The sequence below is a fragment of the Atractosteus spatula genome, chromosome 21 (genome assembly GCF_055471065.1).
Source record: "Atractosteus spatula isolate fAtrSpa1 chromosome 21, fAtrSpa1.hap1, whole genome shotgun sequence".
Classification (NCBI taxonomy): Eukaryota; Metazoa; Chordata; class Actinopteri; order Semionotiformes; family Lepisosteidae; genus Atractosteus; species Atractosteus spatula.
In genome coordinates, this window is record NC_142726.1 from 16,856,549 (window position 1) to 16,873,261 (window position 16,713).

The 16,713-nt window shown below is 46.2% G+C and overlaps 1 protein-coding gene across 1 annotated transcript; it reads right to left on the reverse strand.

The window, feature by feature from the left end:
* Positions 1-483: 483 nt before the first annotated feature.
* On the reverse strand, positions 484-14,977 carry rspry1 (ring finger and SPRY domain containing 1). The gene is made up of 15 exons (XM_088938900.1): positions 14,668-14,977; positions 13,427-13,918; positions 9,198-9,250; positions 7,697-7,809; positions 6,961-7,087; positions 6,513-6,571; positions 5,967-6,033; positions 5,383-5,514; positions 4,978-5,093; positions 4,619-4,762; positions 4,118-4,229; positions 3,563-3,665; positions 3,190-3,342; positions 2,685-2,789; positions 484-2,325 (listed from the first exon to the last, which is right to left on the reverse strand). The coding sequence occupies exons 2-15, from the start codon at positions 13,774-13,776 to the stop codon at positions 2,229-2,231; spliced, it is 1,731 nt and encodes a 576-aa protein (XP_088795026.1). The 5' UTR covers positions 13,777-13,918; positions 14,668-14,977; the 3' UTR covers positions 484-2,228.
* Between the last annotated feature and the right edge of the window lie 1,736 nt (positions 14,978-16,713).

Sequence of the window (16,713 nt, forward strand, 5' to 3'; positions counted from 1 at the left end):
ACAGACCGAAGCACTTTAGTTCCGTACACAACAGCAACCCCTTTTCTATCTGCAGAGCTGAAAAACTACACCCAACACCTACAGTAAATTCCAAGTTTTGTACAGTATGGTGTGGTCTTTTGCCTTCGGTACGTTATGAAGTAGCTTGTCCGATTAATTTGTCTTAACGCCCTGGGACATTAGAACAACGGGGAAATTTAAAGACCCAGAAGAAGCCTAAAAACTCCAGAGGATGGAATACAACGGAGTAATTGAAAAAAAGATTTTGAAAAAAAAAGTTAATTAAAAAAATTTTAAAAGTAAAAAAAAAATACTGCATTTGCCAGGGTTGGTCTCTGTCATTCGATGAAGACCAAAAATTACCAAGAACGCGTTTGAAATGGGACATACCAAACCCTTGCACACCACATATACACATTTGGGACACAAGCGCCCTCTTGAGTTTTTGTTGCATTCCCAGTACACAAATCAAAAAGACAAGTCAGACGCTCAAAAAGCATTTATTTTCTTGAAAACCGCTTCTGTACAACATGGGATTTCCTTATTCCACGGTCTTCCTAACAGGACATCTTGACCTTATGCCCACTGTGCAGACGTTCTACCGACAGGATCAGTTAACAAAATACAAATTTATCATGATTAAAAAAAAAAATAAAGCATTTGCCATTAACTGTAATCCAGTTTCCAGGGTACAAAAGCAGCGTAGGAGCTGTTTTTCCCCATTTGATAAACCGTTAATGTAACAAATCGTTACTATAAAACACTGTTTTAATCGACAAACCTTTCAGTATAAAAACAAAACAGGAACTTCAGCAAATAATTCTGATTTGGTTAATCCAACTGCGGAATTCTTATTTAAATGTGAAGTCCGGGGCTCAATGCGATTATCTTCGACGTTCCGCACAGAATTGTTTCCTGCCTAATACAGAACTGAATTTTTAATGCTTTCCATACGCAAACAGAACCTACTTGATAAAATTATCCGCATTAGGAACGGGGGAGTCTTAACATACGATCGCTTTAAGTGGTTGTGTTGAGCATATCCTGCAGAAGTTCCTAGGAATGTTGTCTGATGCTTAGTGCGCACTCAGTCCTTGAGCCAATACCCGTTAAAAAGGAAACATTTCTAAGCCGCAGCTGAAGGAACTTTTCTTTATAGCTTCAGGTTTTATTACCAAAAGTGTGTTTAATCGGATACAAATATATTTCGGAAGATATATTTGTAGCATACATTTTTTTTTGCAAAGCCATCGTCGGCATATTAAGAATCACTCCAGAAACGGGTCGAGCAGGCGAAGGAGTGAGAAAGACCCAGAGACAGAAGTCGCTCTTCCGGGTTTTTGTTAAAATCCCGATCAACCAGACGGAAAACAGCCGTCTCTCTCGGTTATCACCACCTGTATATACATTTTCAATGAGGGATAAATTAAGAAGACATTTTCCTTTTAATTGCTTTTTACTTATTAAAAGACAAAAACGCCCCAATATTTTAACACTGCTACATCTGCAGCACAGTAAGACCAAGGTTTCTGAAGAGAAGAGAGAGAATGGACTTGTACAGCTAACACACCTCCAAGAGACTCTTTAGATCAGACTACATCTTCACGTTAAACAGCTGATCACATGATGGGGCCAACGTACTTCTGTTGTTCAATCGGAATAAAGGAGCTAGAGGAAAAAAATATTTAGGGCCCATTCACATGGATCTGCTAATCAATGCTTCTGATCACACTCGTCCAGCATTTCCATTGTTTCTCAGAGGTAATAAAAGTAGTTTTAGAGGCGATTCAGCTGTTTGCAGGTGTCCTGCATGTGTTTGCTGTACAAGCTGCAGTCCTCCCACTCTGGTCTTGTAAACCCCAGTCTTGAGGTAACCGCAGGGTCATGGGGTCTCCGACCTTGCCCGGTATTCCTTGGAGTGTCCCTTAAAGGCTACCCCCCCCAGTCCTTGCTGGCCATTTCCTTGGAGCTCTCCAGGCCTTTTGAGAGGGATCCATCCCCACCTCCCCGTGCCCCACAGAGGGGACAGATCGGGGCCTGCAGCGAGAGCTGGCCGGGCCAGGCCTCGACGCCGTCGTCCACCGCTCCAGTTAAGACCACAGTTTCAAGGGAAAAGGTGCCGTCAGACGATATGATGTGCCCTGTGCTCTGTCCGCAACACGGGCCGGTACTGGGCACGCCCTGGTCTCAGGCCAGCAACACAGAGAGGGCGTGGGAGAGCTCCAGTGTCAGGACACGTGCGATATGAGTCTCACTCTGCTCTTAATGTCCTGGCGACACAGCGGGCAGGTCTCCAGCAGTAAGGCACACTCCATACACATGCCGCTGGAAAGACAGAGCGACAGTGAGAGAGAGCCAGGGCTCCAGCACACAGACTTGAATAAATTTAACAAAGCATTTTTACACACAAGTAGATAACCTCTTCACTGTTTCTGAATGTTTTGCAGTTTCAGAAGGAATTGCTAAGGACCCTTTAGATGCAATCTGCAGAAGTGATCAAGCATGGTTATCAATCTCCCACCAACGAAGCAAACAATCTTTGCACAGACATTCCATTAATAAAGGCTGCTTTACTGTCTGGGCTCGTGTTCTCAGTCGTACAACTGTGATGAAGTGAGTGTGAATGAACTGCTTCGCTAGGTGCATGAAAGAGCCACCCAGTGCTTCCTGTATCTAAAGCTTACCTGTGACCACATGGCCTGAGCTCCGTGTCGGCCATCTGATCGCAGCACAGGGTGCAGCAGTTGTCTCTGATGCTTACTTGCTTTAGCAGAGCCAGGCGTCGGTGTCTTTAAAAACAGGATCACAACTGTCAATTAATGCGGGTAAATCAAACACTTTGAATTGCAGCATACAGGTTTATACAATGAAACAAGGCTGAAATCATATTCTAGGCATTTACTTGGTATCAAATTATATTGCTTTTTGGAATCTTCAACAGATTGCTCACACATTTTTCAGTTATAACGGCTGTGTAATGGCAGTTATATTAATAAAGGTCCACAATCAAGTTACACATTGCTTCTCTTTAATGCAATCTTAGAACTGTTAACAAGAATAAGTTCCATCTCCAGCTTCACATTCACGCTAGGATCAATGGTTTGACTCGAGCTGAAACATGAAAGAAACACACCAGTGGACTGCCGCGCGTTAACCTGCCTGAAAACCCTTCAGCACAGAAAGCTTCACCTTGGCAAGATGATCTTCTCATCGGACGCCAGAGAGGCGTAGTCGTTGAAAGTGCTGAACTTCACAGGAGGCTGGTGTCTGAAGGGCTTCGCGCCGAAGTTGAACTCGCACTGCTGGTACGACATAAAGCTTGCCGCTGCGAAAAAGCCAGATCTGAGAGACGACGAGGAAGAAGAGGGAAAACAGAAACAGTCATCTTGCTTATCCTTCCATTAAAAGGCTTCTTGTTTAAAGTCGGACCCGTAGAATTTCACCGGCACCATTGTGACATTCCTAACTGGAAAACGAAGCTCTCCATCCTCCAGAGCGCCCCATTATTGTAATTAACTCACATATTTGTTTACAACTTCCTTTCTTTACTGCCCGTACTCACGTGGCCGATGAGAAGACTTGTTTCTCTGGGGGAAGCTGGTTGCCGTTTAAGTAGAAAACCATCTGTTTCTTAATGAGGTCCAGCAGAAATCCTATCGTGTCACCTGAAGGACACAGGAAAGAGAAGAATAAGACCTGGCTTAGGAGGCCATGATCAGTTGACGCCTCTGTGCATCTCCTGACCTCTTGATTCTTTTCAGCTGAAGCTGTAACTATGAAGTGAGCTTATAGAGCACATCAATACATCTCTTAGGTAACTGAGGACAGATGTTGAACTGAAAAGCCTAAGAGAAGCTTTGCCAATGAAGAGCACGAGTCAGGCTTGGTTGTGTAAACCAGGGCACCATATCAACACAAGCAGCTTTAGCACTTGGTATAAAAGAAAGGTAACTAGCAAGAGGGCTGTTTAGGTCTTTTCCAACAGGACCGTTGGTGTCTGGAGCAAGCAGATTCCCCGAGATCCTCCAGGAAAAGCCTGGAAGACACTCCTAGCACTAGCGGCTAGCAGCCGCCTCTCCCCCGCCAGTGCTGACGGACATGCTGCGGGACTCCTCACCTTCCTTCCAGCAGGGGTGCGAGTGGGGTTTACTCCGGGCATTGTACCAGATGAGCTGCCGGCAGCCATCGTACGCGCAGGAGTACTCATCGTCGCCTATCCCATAGCCCTCCTGGAACACACACAGAGGCATGAGGGTCAGGCCCACAGCAGCGAAACCCGCCTGGAGCTTCACACACCGCCTTCCACACACACACGCTACAGACTCACAGACACCGGAAGCATGCAAGCACTCCAGCTCTTAGCAAACAGAAGCACAGGAAATTAATGCACGAAGTGTTAGCATAAACATCAGTTTGAATATTTTTATAATAATCTATATCCTTCTTAACATAACATTTTATGTCACTGGAAGCTGCAGAGTCACTGGGGTGTAATCTTTACTCCCTTGACTGTTCAGTGTCTGTTTTTCATGCATTTGCAAGTTTAAGAAGAAAGACTCAGAGGGGAAGTAAAAAAAAAAGTATATATAGCAGCACTACCATGCCTTCTGACACTTACATGGTTCAGGAATTTACTGTCCTTTGTGGCCCAGCCAATCTGCATTACTCCTGAAGTAATGACGGTCACTTCATAGTACCAGACGCCCGAGTCCACGCAGAACGTGCAGCGGACACTCTCGAAGGAGGAGGCATCGCAGCGCGCCTGGAACCAGAAGAACGAGAGGGGGAATTTGACACAGCTGTCCCCCCTTAGAATCCAAACATTCCTGATGTCTGAGAGCACAGTAAATCGCACCTCTTCCTCAGCAGTTACCAAGACAATGCCTTTAAAACCAAAGCGAGGAGTGGTGTTCTTGTTTGATTGGCAAGAGTTGTACTGGGGAAGGATCAAGGGCCAGAAACATCAAAAGACCCTACCTCCAGCCCGCTGGGAGAGATTTTGAGATACTCGCTGACATCGTTGCTGTTCAACATGGCGTTAATATTGTTCAGGTTGACCTTCTCATAGGTGAACTGCCGGCCCTCTTTCAGAACTGTGGAAAACAGCAGCAGCACTGTCAGAACAACGTGTAACTTCTAGCTCTAAAACAGCACCTAAAAATGACCCAGCAGATCTCAAAACACCACCCATGTATTTCAAGGGATGAGTCATTTCCCATTAGGTTCCGGCTTCAACTTCTACACCCGCATTTCCTTCCAAATGGTTTTAGTTCTAAATAAATCATTAACCACTAGCTCCAATTCTGTCTTTCCTGAATCCCCCTGTGTAATAAATGTGTGTAAACCCAACACGAAACTGCCCGGGCCGTCGGTGAACCTTACAAAGATTGTCCAAACTCCACTGCGCGCAGAATCCGACCTGACGCTTGAGGAAGTCGGTGTGGTTTGCCCAGGTCTCCAGAACCATGAGCCGGTCACTGATGCACGAATCGGAGACGGTCAGTTTGTTCTCACCTGGAGGATTAAAACACAAGGGACATGTGTGTCTAGAAGAGCCCAGGACTATGGGCCCAATCTGACGACATTCGTCTTACACAAATGCACTGTGAAGGACAAAATGAGAACAAAAACTGATTTCTCAGGAGCAAAGAGTCCCCTTTAGATGAAAAAGAGATTACTGAAACACGAAGTTTCCTTTACAGATAAGTGGAAAAAAACTGTTGTAAAGAATGCAGATGGTCTTAAATTAAACGAGCATGACTAACACTACAAAACAAACTAACTGAAACAGATGCATGCTTAATGAATGCTTACATAAAGACTTTACTATAGTACTTTCTCAGCTGGAGTACTGTGGAACGGAGACTTTCATTATCATACACATCTGTCTGTCGGAAACAGTTACCTCAAACCTTTACTTTGCCTTTAGCATGAGAAGAGGTTAATGAGAGTAGAGTGAGACTTACTCGTCTGTGAAAACTTTTCAAGAGCAATGAGTGCAAACAGCATGACGGTGGGGTGAGCCTCTGAACTCTGAAACAGAAGAGGTTCAGAGCGTCAGTGTTCCATCACCCACTACCAATGTACTGGCATCGAAACAGAGCAAGCTGCATCGCCCCGTTTTCCCCAGAGGCAAGCAGCACAAACAGCCTGCTGCAACACCTCTAAATAATCTGGAAGGGAATTACTGCTTTATAGATGTCCTGTAAATATCAGTGGATTGAGGGAAGACGGCAAGTTACCAAATATTAATACTGCATACGGTTGGCATTAAAGTTCAGAAGAACATGCTGACTGCCACTCTTGCAGATGACTGACTGTTCAATAAGCTCAGAGGTGGTCTCCCTGGCCAGGGACTATACACAAGCAAACAATACTTATTGCACTTCACAAAATAATAGCTAAGCTGGTTTTGGACACGGGGAGCAAAGGCAGGTGCCTGTAGCTTGTAAACACGGTCAGCCACAAGCTTTCAAAGCCCCTGATTGCCCCAGGGCTGTTTCAGGACCCACCAGGCTCTCCAACAGGTACTCCAGAGTCCCAGGGCTCAGAAGACCAATACTAGCTGGACCTGGAAGGCAGCAAGAAAAAACACTGTTGGTCTCAAAACAAGAAGCTGTCACATTCTGAGCTGGACATTCAAAGTTTACTTTTATAACAGCAAGTTTCTGAACCAATCTGAATCATAGTTTAAAACAGCATTGTAAAAAAACTGCGTAAAGGCACATCTTGACTGCTCGCATTGTGTTCCTGGGCTTGGGGCCCACATGGAGATCAGCACCTTTCTGCTTCCCAAGTATGACTGCCAGCTCGCTGGCAGGGGAGTGACACGCATTCTTATGTCACTGTTTTAACGTGGCCTTTGGTTCCACGCCAAGCCAAGCTCCTGCAGGCAATCTGGAAGGAGGCTGCTCTCGGGGACACCACAGCACGGCACACAGTGCTTTCCCTCTCCTTTACCTGCCAGTTTCTCCGCCAGGCACCCCAGGACAGCCGTGGTATTGCGGTGTTTGGCAGGGATGGCAGCGTCCTGGCGTGCTGCTGAGCCACTCAGATTAAGCATCTCTGAAAGCTTTTGTAACGCGTCCTGCAGAAAAAGAACTTTTAAATAGCTGTTCCACTTAAAAATATATTACACAAAGAAGACTAGGGATTTGCAAGTATGTGCTTTGATAATTTACACAAACTGTGCTTTAGGCAAAATAAAAAACTCAGATCTATGTGAAATGTTTCCTCACAGGGTTATGAATGCAAATGGTGCGCAACCAAACCTTTTAGTTTTACTGCTGGCGCCATTATGTATTATGAGGACAAATGCTCTCCTGGGGCTCTGCATCCCAGTGCGAGACAGAACTGGAGAGAACCACAGAGCTCTGCACTGAGCATGCTTTTGTGCACCAAGTTCTATATGAACATGCTCTGCCCCGTCAAGTCGAAATAAATACGCAGCAGTAACAAAATTAAAAATACTGATTACTGTTTGGCACACTAGGTCTTATCATCTCCTCAAAACTTCGAAATTGTGAAGCCGCAACAAAAATCCAGTGTCCAAAGAACAAATTATTTTGGCAGCACTGTGTTACTTGAACACACTGTGGCAGAGAGACAAGGAAAACTGGAAAGAAAAACAATTCACGCATTGTGGTACCGGGGCTCCTGCCCCAGATTGCATCAGCCTCACGTGGGCATAACTCACTTTGGTTGGCAGAGGGCATTCATCAAGCAACAGGGTAATAACAGCTGGTCCCAGAGGGTCCTCCAGGGGAATCACCCTGATCAGAGACTGGACCACTTCCAGCCAGCCATCGTCTGTTAGGTAGAGAGAGCACATGGACTGTCAGGGGCCTGAGGCCCTCCTACACCACATTCTGCAATTACAGAAGTGCCAGGCTGGCAGGCGCTGGCAGGCAGAGGCAGGAGGCCCTACAGAAAAAGCAGTGTGACAGGGGCTGACTGGCTGGGTGCTGCGCTAAACAGTGCTTTTAGCTGTTAGGACTTGATGACTGCAGTGGGTTTTATTACAGCTATAATTTTGAATTACAAGCAGATTTAGCCTTAGACAGATAAGGCCAAGGGGACTGTTCATTTGTTAGGTTACCTACTGGTACTAAAACCATACTGTTCCGGCAAATGGGTTCAGTCACCAGTCACGCGCAAAGAGCACTGTGTTGATGCTAAAAACATTACTACCCACACCACCTAGCCCTTTCTGTTCATTACAATTATTTAATGTCTGCCCTTCACATGAAAAAATCCTAATTAAAATGCACTTAAGTTGCTTTGGCCAATGGTGATCACAATAGCCTAGCAGGGTTGGGGAGTAACAGTTCATCAGTCTGCAAGCGATTACAGTACACAGACCCAGCACGGATGTGCAGGTCCACCCTTGACCAGCATCTGCTTCTATTCCAGGCTGAGCCGACAACTCTCTGCATGTGTTTAAAACAAGCCTCTAGGTACAACACGTACGTACACATCTTCCAAAGTCTTATTAAAACACAGCAGCTGTTGAGGAGGCAATGTGGTGCAAAGCACTGAAGGCTCAAAACACAGAGCTTAATTTTGTTCATGCTGTAGTAATGAATATCATTTAGGTAATTAGGGATTAGGAAGCCTAATTCACCTGCATATAGAAAAGCCCACATGTGCATCACAGATCTCCAGCCAGATACGGGCAGATTGTGTACTGTACACAGTGCACTGCCCTGGAACTATGCTAAGCTCTTATATCTTATCTCTGATCTTCCCCATGTAGAAATAAAATGCTTTTGGAGTCAGGACACAACTGTATTATATTACCATGTTTGCAGATGTGGAGATAAGGACAATACTGCCCAATAAAAAGGCAATATTCCTCTTAGATTAAACTATCGCACAGGTGTGAAGTACAGCACATGGAAAAGAGCCCTTTACCCCTGCAGGAAATTAAAAAACAACAACAAAAAAACACATGTCCCATACAAAGGTCAACCAGCTCCTGGGCATCATTAACACTGTTCTAGTGAAGTGGTTTTAGCCTTTTTTTCCCTTCATAGTAAATGCAGAGAGTGTCTTTCAGAAAATACGACCTTGAAACTCAGAACCAAGGACTAAATTATGGAAGGATTTTGTGAACTCGGCCCCACCCCTCTCCCCTCGGTTGCTTCTCAGTTGTAACGAGAATTAGACTTCTAGCAATCAGATTTGACACCAGTTACCTGTCTCTGCCATCTCGTGCAGGGTGATCATTGAATATGGTGGCTCCTGGTCACTGCAACACAAGAGGAACAAAAACAACAATCAAGGGCCAGTATAAATAACAACACTTCTCAGTATACTTATTTCCCTGCTCTCCCTGTGTGTGGTTGCCGGGTTTGTAGCTGAGAGCCAAGACGTGACGAGACAAACAACTGCTGATTCCAAACTGAATATGACAAAAAGTAACTGACTATTCTACGTTTAAATAACCTTCAAAAAGAAGTGGAATATTTTGGAAAAGAAGGCTCGGTAAACTAACCTCGGGATCGATGACTACCATAAAGCAAGCGTTGCCAGCTATGTGGTTATTACATTGGCTCCATCTTAAATGGGGCAAATCCATTAGTCACTCTTGCGCATTCATTTGTCAAGAGTCTCCGCGGGATCTCTTTCCCTTGAGATTCGTTAGTAGGTTTAGTGCTCATTTACCGGATTAAACAAAAACAAAGGAATTTGCATATAATTCCCTCCCTGATTTATAATGAAACATTAAACTGTGAATTTCAGTCTACGCAGATATATAAAATTGATATTCCCTGACATGCAGGTTTTAATAGGCCTCTTAACTCACACCTGAGGGCAAAGGAGAAGTTAATAAATAAAATGTTCAAGGTAAGCAAATAACTAAAGGGGATCTTTTGACCTTCAGGAGAGAAGCAGACCAATCCTGCTCATACAGCTGTACATTTGAGACACAGTAAGAGACATTTCTGTACACTGAACCGAGGGCTGCAGGAGACTGGAATAAGCTACACATCGTCAAAACCACGATACCCTAACTTCCTTCAGACAAACAGCAGGACGCAGCGTCTGGAGAGCCTAGATTCCCGTTGAAGGTCCTCAGACACACGAGCAAACAAATGAGCTGGACTAGTGGAAGGGCCTCCTCTCCTTAAACTCTCCCGCTCCCAGGCTCATATAATGAAACAACAGGAAACAGGTCATTGCTTAGAATGAATGAACAGGCTAAATGCTAGCAGATGCATCAGTCAACCTTGTTCATTTAAATGATGATCAGAGCATGCAAGAGACTTCCCAAGGGACTTCGCCACCATGGAGAAAACTGTCTAAACAGCAGGTTTTTTTTTACATAACTGACAACAGTCTGAACCCGATCCAAACTCCAACACAGGTTCTAGCGAGCCGTATTTCTAAGCTCAATTATTTGTGCCCAAACTGCTGTGCAGACTGTGTTGTACCAAGCTCCAGAGGGCATGACGCTACAGAATTTGATCTCGGTTCACAGAAGGAGGAAAAAAAAAAGAGAACGTATTAAAGAAACATGAAGACCACACGAGCAACAGCCTGTCTGCGGAGGCCAAACATTTCAAATGAGAGAAAAGGTTCAGCCACGTCAGCCTGACAACACAGGCAAGTGGAGCACAAAGTCCTCCACAAACCGAGAGACTCTGATCCCAGATCTTGTCCCGGGTTCGACAGCACAAAGGGGGCCAGGGACCAGCAGGATGGGGCTAGTACACCGCAGGCAGCCCCCACAATAATTGCACCCCCTTTCACAGCTCAGGGCCACTGCTTGACTTGACACATGGGAAGGAAAAACTTGCCAAAAGTTAGAGATCTTAATTTACTTTTGAAATGCAATGGTTAAAGGCCAACCTTTCAACACACTGAAGAGTTTAAAACGGTTAAGGAGTTCAAACTAATCCTCTTAGGTCAACTAAGGATTCCATTGTGTAAAAAAGCTCAGCTACAGAAAAAGCCAGCAGGCCTTGTGGGTCTCAAGCCCAGGACTTACCAGCCTGCAGCAGCAGAGGTCCAGTACCTTGTTCAAGGACACAACAGCAGTGTCCGAACTGGTACCTTGCAACCAATACCTGCCAATCCAATGGGTCCAAAGCTCCAGCCTCTACTGTGGCTTTCCCCAAACACAAATCATGCCATAACCGCAAAGAAGTGACACTCAAGAGCACATAAAACACAAACTACACCACTATTTCATGCAATGCTTATTTAAAGCATGGCTTCCAAATGCCTTTACCCCAGTGCCAAATGTGTTGTGCCTTTCTTTTCTTCCAATACACTCTAAATAATTCCAAACTACAGCCGTTACTTAAACTACTCCTACAAACTGTCTAGTAAGCACCTTTAAATCCTTACTATACAGAATGGTTTTAAATAAACAATGAAAACACTGAAGTTTCGTGTTACAGTGAAGTTGCTGACAGCTGAGCGTGCCGCTGGAAAGGGCCCATGGCTTGGCTTGTGATGAGCTCTGCACTCCTGACTGCCCTGTGCATATAGCGTGTGAATGAAAGGACCTATTCAATCTCTACCCTTCAAACACAAACATGAAGAGAGCAGTTTCAAATGTACCGTTACCCACCCAGGACATTCAAGACTGACCCAGGGACGACAACGGGTGTCCAGGCTCTCCACACACTGCAAGAACCCCCTGAGTACCGACGCAGAAGTAGGCCAGGCCATCAAGCCGAAAGCAAAAGGATGCAAAACACTAACAAAGACAACTGAATACCAATAAGCCCCAGCCTGCTGCTATATAACAACTCCCAGATCTGATCCCAGACGCCAAATCCCCGGACTGTTCATTCTCGAGCACTATCTTTTACCAGCAGGTCTTACTGCAGCCATAAAAGTATAGGGCTGAGTCTGGGCAGAGTCTGAGATCTCTTTCAGTTTTGAACAGCTGCGGTGATCTGCAGATATTGTACTTCTGGAGCAGGGATTTTCAGCCTGGTCCTTTAGGGCTGGTATCTGCGGGTTTGCAGTCCAGCTGACCTCTTAATGATCTAAATCAGCTTAATTTGCTTAAGTGGCTTAGCTGAGCAGCTTCCTCCAGCTCTTCAGGTACTGCTGCTTCAAAGAGACCTAGTAAACCTGCAGATACACTGGCCTTCCAGGAGTAAGGAGTACCACTGTTACAGAGGGACACACAGCTCAAGGCCACTGTTCAGGTGCAAGGTCTCAGCCTTTTGTAATTTATAAACTGTATTTGAATAACCTATCCCCTTGTCTTTATCTTTGCTCCTCCAGGACCAGCCTTCTTCAGGTGCTCCACGGCCGAAACGTTGCGTTTTCTTTCTTCTCTTTTCAGCATGGAATAAACCTATTACTTGTTCCTTTGCAATGTAATTTGATTTCATTTACAAACAAAACTGAAACAGAACACTAATTAGGAGTTTACGACTTGTAATTATCCAACCAGCAGGAGAGCCAGACAGAACTAGTCAGCATGCAATATTCCATCATGTCTTGATAAAACTCCAAAGCATTTTTTTTCTGGGGAGGGGAAAGACTCAAATGGGGCAGAGCAGTGGCACTGTGGCTAAAGATCTTCGCCTGTGGCTGGGAGGTTGCCAGTTCAAATCCCACGGCCGGCAGAGGAATCCTACTCCGTTGGGCCCCTGAGCAAGGCCCTTAACCCCAACTGCTCCAAGGGCGCCGTACAATGGCTGACCCTGCGCTCTGACCCCCAGCTTCTCTCCCTGTCTGTGTGTCTGTGTCTCATGGAAAGCAAGCTGGGGTATGCGAAAAGACAAATTCCTAATGCAAGAAATTGTATATGGCCAATAAAGTGATCTTATCTTAAAAGTCTTTTAAAGGACACAAGGAACATGATTACAAAGCCAATTAATACCCACTCTGGGGGCAGTGCATCCCTAACCCACTCCTGGTGCCTGCTGGTGGTCGTTCCCACTGAGCTCTCAATTAAACTACTAGCTTGCTGAACGAGAGCAGGCGACGCGCAGCTCTTTCAGTGCCTCAGAAAGGGACTCTACTAAGAAATGTGTTCTACTAAGCGCTGCAACCGTTCCAGAGCCAAAAACAAAAGAAAAAACCCCAGCCCACGGAGAGGTCAGCTGGCATGAAGCCAGACGGACACCAGGGGTCACAGGAGCAGAGTTTAGGAACCAGGCACTGGGACAGGCCTCTGGGCGTGGAGCTTTGCAGGCTGTCTACACCTCTACACCGTCAAGAAGCGCCACTAAGAGCCAGGCTGGTCCCACGAGGGCCTAAACAGAACGGTGGTGCCCTCCTCTGCCATGTGATGCCATCTATAACCGAGCGCTTGACACGCTGCTCAGAACGTGTCTGGTATGGCGCCTGGCTCATCAGAGGACTCAGTATGAGTGAAACCCACTGCGACGACCCTTCGGTTTCTCTTCCACCTCAGCACCTGGCGGGACGCCCCGCCGCACAGCCAGCTTACTTGTCCACCAGCGTCCTGATCACAGCCAGGGTGTCCAGGACCAGCCCGTCCACGTTCTGCTTCTTCCTCCGGGGCTCGTGGGGCCCGCGCCCGCGGCGGGGCGGCCTGACCGGGTCCCGGGGGCGGCTGCGGGCCTCGGGCTCGGCGCCGCGGTGGTCCGCCTGTCGCAGCGGCCCGCGGGGCACCACGCCGTCCTCCACGTCGCTCTCCTCCCTGCACACGCAGCTGTTGCCCATGGCGACGGCTGCGGACGTTTCCCAAAGTCTTCGAAGGTGCAGCTCAAGGGTTAGCAGCAGACCCTGGGCAAGGCTCCTGCTGGCACAGAATACAAGCCAGGCAGCTACAATCATTGAGAGAGTTTGGGGAGCCCTTCCTGGGCGATCCGGCGGGGCGCGTCAACCATGGCGTCGCGATCGGTCTGCAGCGGGCCAGCGAGCCCAGCGACGGCAGAATCAAGCATCGTCCGCCGATCTCCCCATGGGCCGTCCAAACCTGCATCCCCCCAGGGGGAGAGAGAAAAGAGAAACGACAAGATGAGGGTGCAGGCTTTGCAGAGAGGGGAGGCTCCAGTTTGTACTGAAGCACCTACAGACGTTATTCCAGGGAGCTTTCAAAGGAACTGTTCCAGCCAGACATGTCGATGAAAACAGGAACACCAGTGTCCATGCATGTGGGACACAAGCGGAGGGAGAGATTTAACTCAAGGGTTTTTGGCCTTGGTGGTCCAGTAGCAGCTCCAGCTCTTGTCTTCTGTGTTGAACCAGCCATCCTGTATATTGTAATGCAATGACCCTCCCCCCAGAAACACACACAACAATAATAATAATAATATAATAGATCACCTGTACAATAATGTTGCCGTTCAAGAGAATGATTGCAAGGAAGCAACCTCAGAAAGGCAGGCTGCTACACGATAACTTGCTTGGTTATTACGTAAGAAACGAGGAATTCTCTTTTACGTCTTAGTCACCAAGACGCGCACAAATATGTAGTTTTCAATTATAAGCACGAATCTAGAATGCTACAATACAGGAAAGCTACGATGTAACTTAAAATAAAGCACAATGACGTTATGTGGTAACTCCTGGGTAGCAAATGTGCTGAACAATTACGAGAGACACAAAAGGCGACCTCGTTAAATCTAAGTTAATATAATTGATACAAAAACAGACCTGCCAATGCGTTATGAACGCCGCAGGTAAGAGTCCCCACAAGGTGCCGTGGTCTACACCCACACTTACCCGGAAAAGAGCTCAAATCCCCGGCAAGCGCTTCCTACTCTACAGCGATGATGCTTTTCTGAAACAGGCCTCCCCCAGGAGAGGCAGATGGGAAGTCCTGGCAAGTTTATCCGAAACCGGCAGCGGATGGTACAGCTTAAGGTTTTCTTTCTGTAATTGATTTTTTTTCCGTCCGGAGTTCGACAGCAGTTTCCTGTCCTTTTGTCTGGCGTTTGATTTCACAACCGCGACAGCAGCACAACACCGAGGCCCCCAACGCGGCGCGGCCCCGGCTCGCCCGTCCCCTCCCGGCTCTGGAGTCAGGCGGTGCGCGGTGATGTCAGCCCTGGGCCTGAGCTCGGCGTGACGCGCTCGATTCCCCTCCGAGGGCCGGGCGAGGCTCCTCCTAGCAACACGGCAGATCCTACAACGCCATCCCGAAATCCCTCCTCATCTCGAAAAAACCCCGTTTACAAGCGTTGCTAGGAAAACTCTCCGTCGCCGTGGCGTTTCCAAACTCGCTGATGCTTTTAAATAAGAGAGAGAAAATGCTTACGTGGTAAAATGATTATTCATTTTAGAATATTTCAACATATGTTTTCAATTCATGGGTCTTAATTGACACGATGAACACTACAGACAAAAATTATATAAATATAAATAAAATTATTTTGCATGCCATAACATTATTTAAAAAGGCTTGGAATAATTGAAGAAAACCTCGAAAGTTTTATTCTTTGTTAAAAAAATTAAAATACAAATAAAATCAATTCAGATCCATACTGTGAGTACTTTGGCTCAAGTATGTGTTTTTAACATAAGTATCAATAAATTCATTTTCTAAACTATTCTAAACTATCCCCTTTCCCTAAGTATGCTGTCACACTAGGGTGTCCCCACTGATTCATGGGTGTGTTTGTGCTTCCTTTGTCCCCGGAGAACTGCAGAGAATCCCAGAAACAAGCCCGGAAGAGTCATATTTCACTTCTTTACCCAGAGAGTGGTGGGAGTTTGCAACCAAACTGGTTGTTATTATTATGTTTGAAATGTGTGGTTGTTATTATTATGTTTGTAACGTACTGTCTGCTGTACTGTGTATGTCCTGAGAGACCAGAGATCAGTGCGAATACACGTGTATATGTAGTTCAAGCAGGGAGCTGCGTCAGCATGCGTAGGCTGTAAAGGAACAAGTAGAGGTTGTGAACAAGAGAAGAAAAGAGCCACGTTTCGGCTGTGGAGCCTTCTTCAGGTCACTCTTTACTTGTTAATGTATATATGCGCATGTGCATATGACAATGAACTCCCCTATTCCCCTATTCTACTCTACCAGCTGCCCAGCCATGTTGTTGAAGCACGTACCCTGGCCTCCTCTATGAAACGGCTGAATGACATCCTGGGATCAATCAACTACTAACAACCAAATGGGCCTCCTCTTGTCTTGTTGTTAAGAAGTCACAAGGCTCTTAAAGATTGCGAATACTTTCATCAGGTCCGTTCATCGTTGTCAGACAGACTCAGCTCTTCAAAGTCTAGTGCCAACCCAGTGTGAATTCAGGACTTGCTTCTTAATCTACAGAAATGCTCCCCACTTTACATCCCCTCCAACGCACTCCATTGCTGTACAGCCATCTTATTGGTATATTGGTCAATCTAATGATCGATTACAGGACTTAGGAGCAGGTTATAGCAAAAGTGTGTAATGGAGTCAACTGGATGCTAAGTAGCCTGCTCTACATTGTAATTATGCTCAGACGAAGGGAAAGACAGGAGGTAAATCTGCTTACTTGTGACTCCAACCACATGCTGCACGATGCCATCTGCAACCAGAACACCACAATCCTCTGATTAGAAAACCGGCACTCACCTTCTAACACAATGAGGCGCCTTATGAAAGAAGCAAACAACGACAATGGCACTAATTGGGCTAACAAAAAGTGGCAAGACGCGTGGAATAATAACAACCACAGACTGAAACAATTTATTGACAAAGTATCCAACAAACCCGCTGGAAATGACCTACCCAGACAAGCCTGGGTCAAGCTGAACCGACTAAGAACCGGACATGGC

What these genes read in the sequence shown, in the direction of transcription:
- rspry1 (XM_088938900.1), bottom strand. Translation starts at nt 13,776, where the DNA reads ATGATTGTAGCTGCCTGGCTTGTATTCTGTGCCAGCAGGAGCCTTGCC. An exon ending in CCTGGCGGAGAAACTGGCAG is followed by an intron (nt 6,572 to 6,960) that starts GTAAAGGAGAGG and finishes GCTGCCTTCCAG; the next exon opens with GTCCAGCTAGTATTGGTCTT. An exon ending in GCACCCCTGCTGGAAGGAAG is followed by an intron (nt 3,666 to 4,117) that starts GTGAGGAGTCCC and finishes TGTGTCCTTCAG; the next exon opens with GTGACACGATAGGATTTCTG.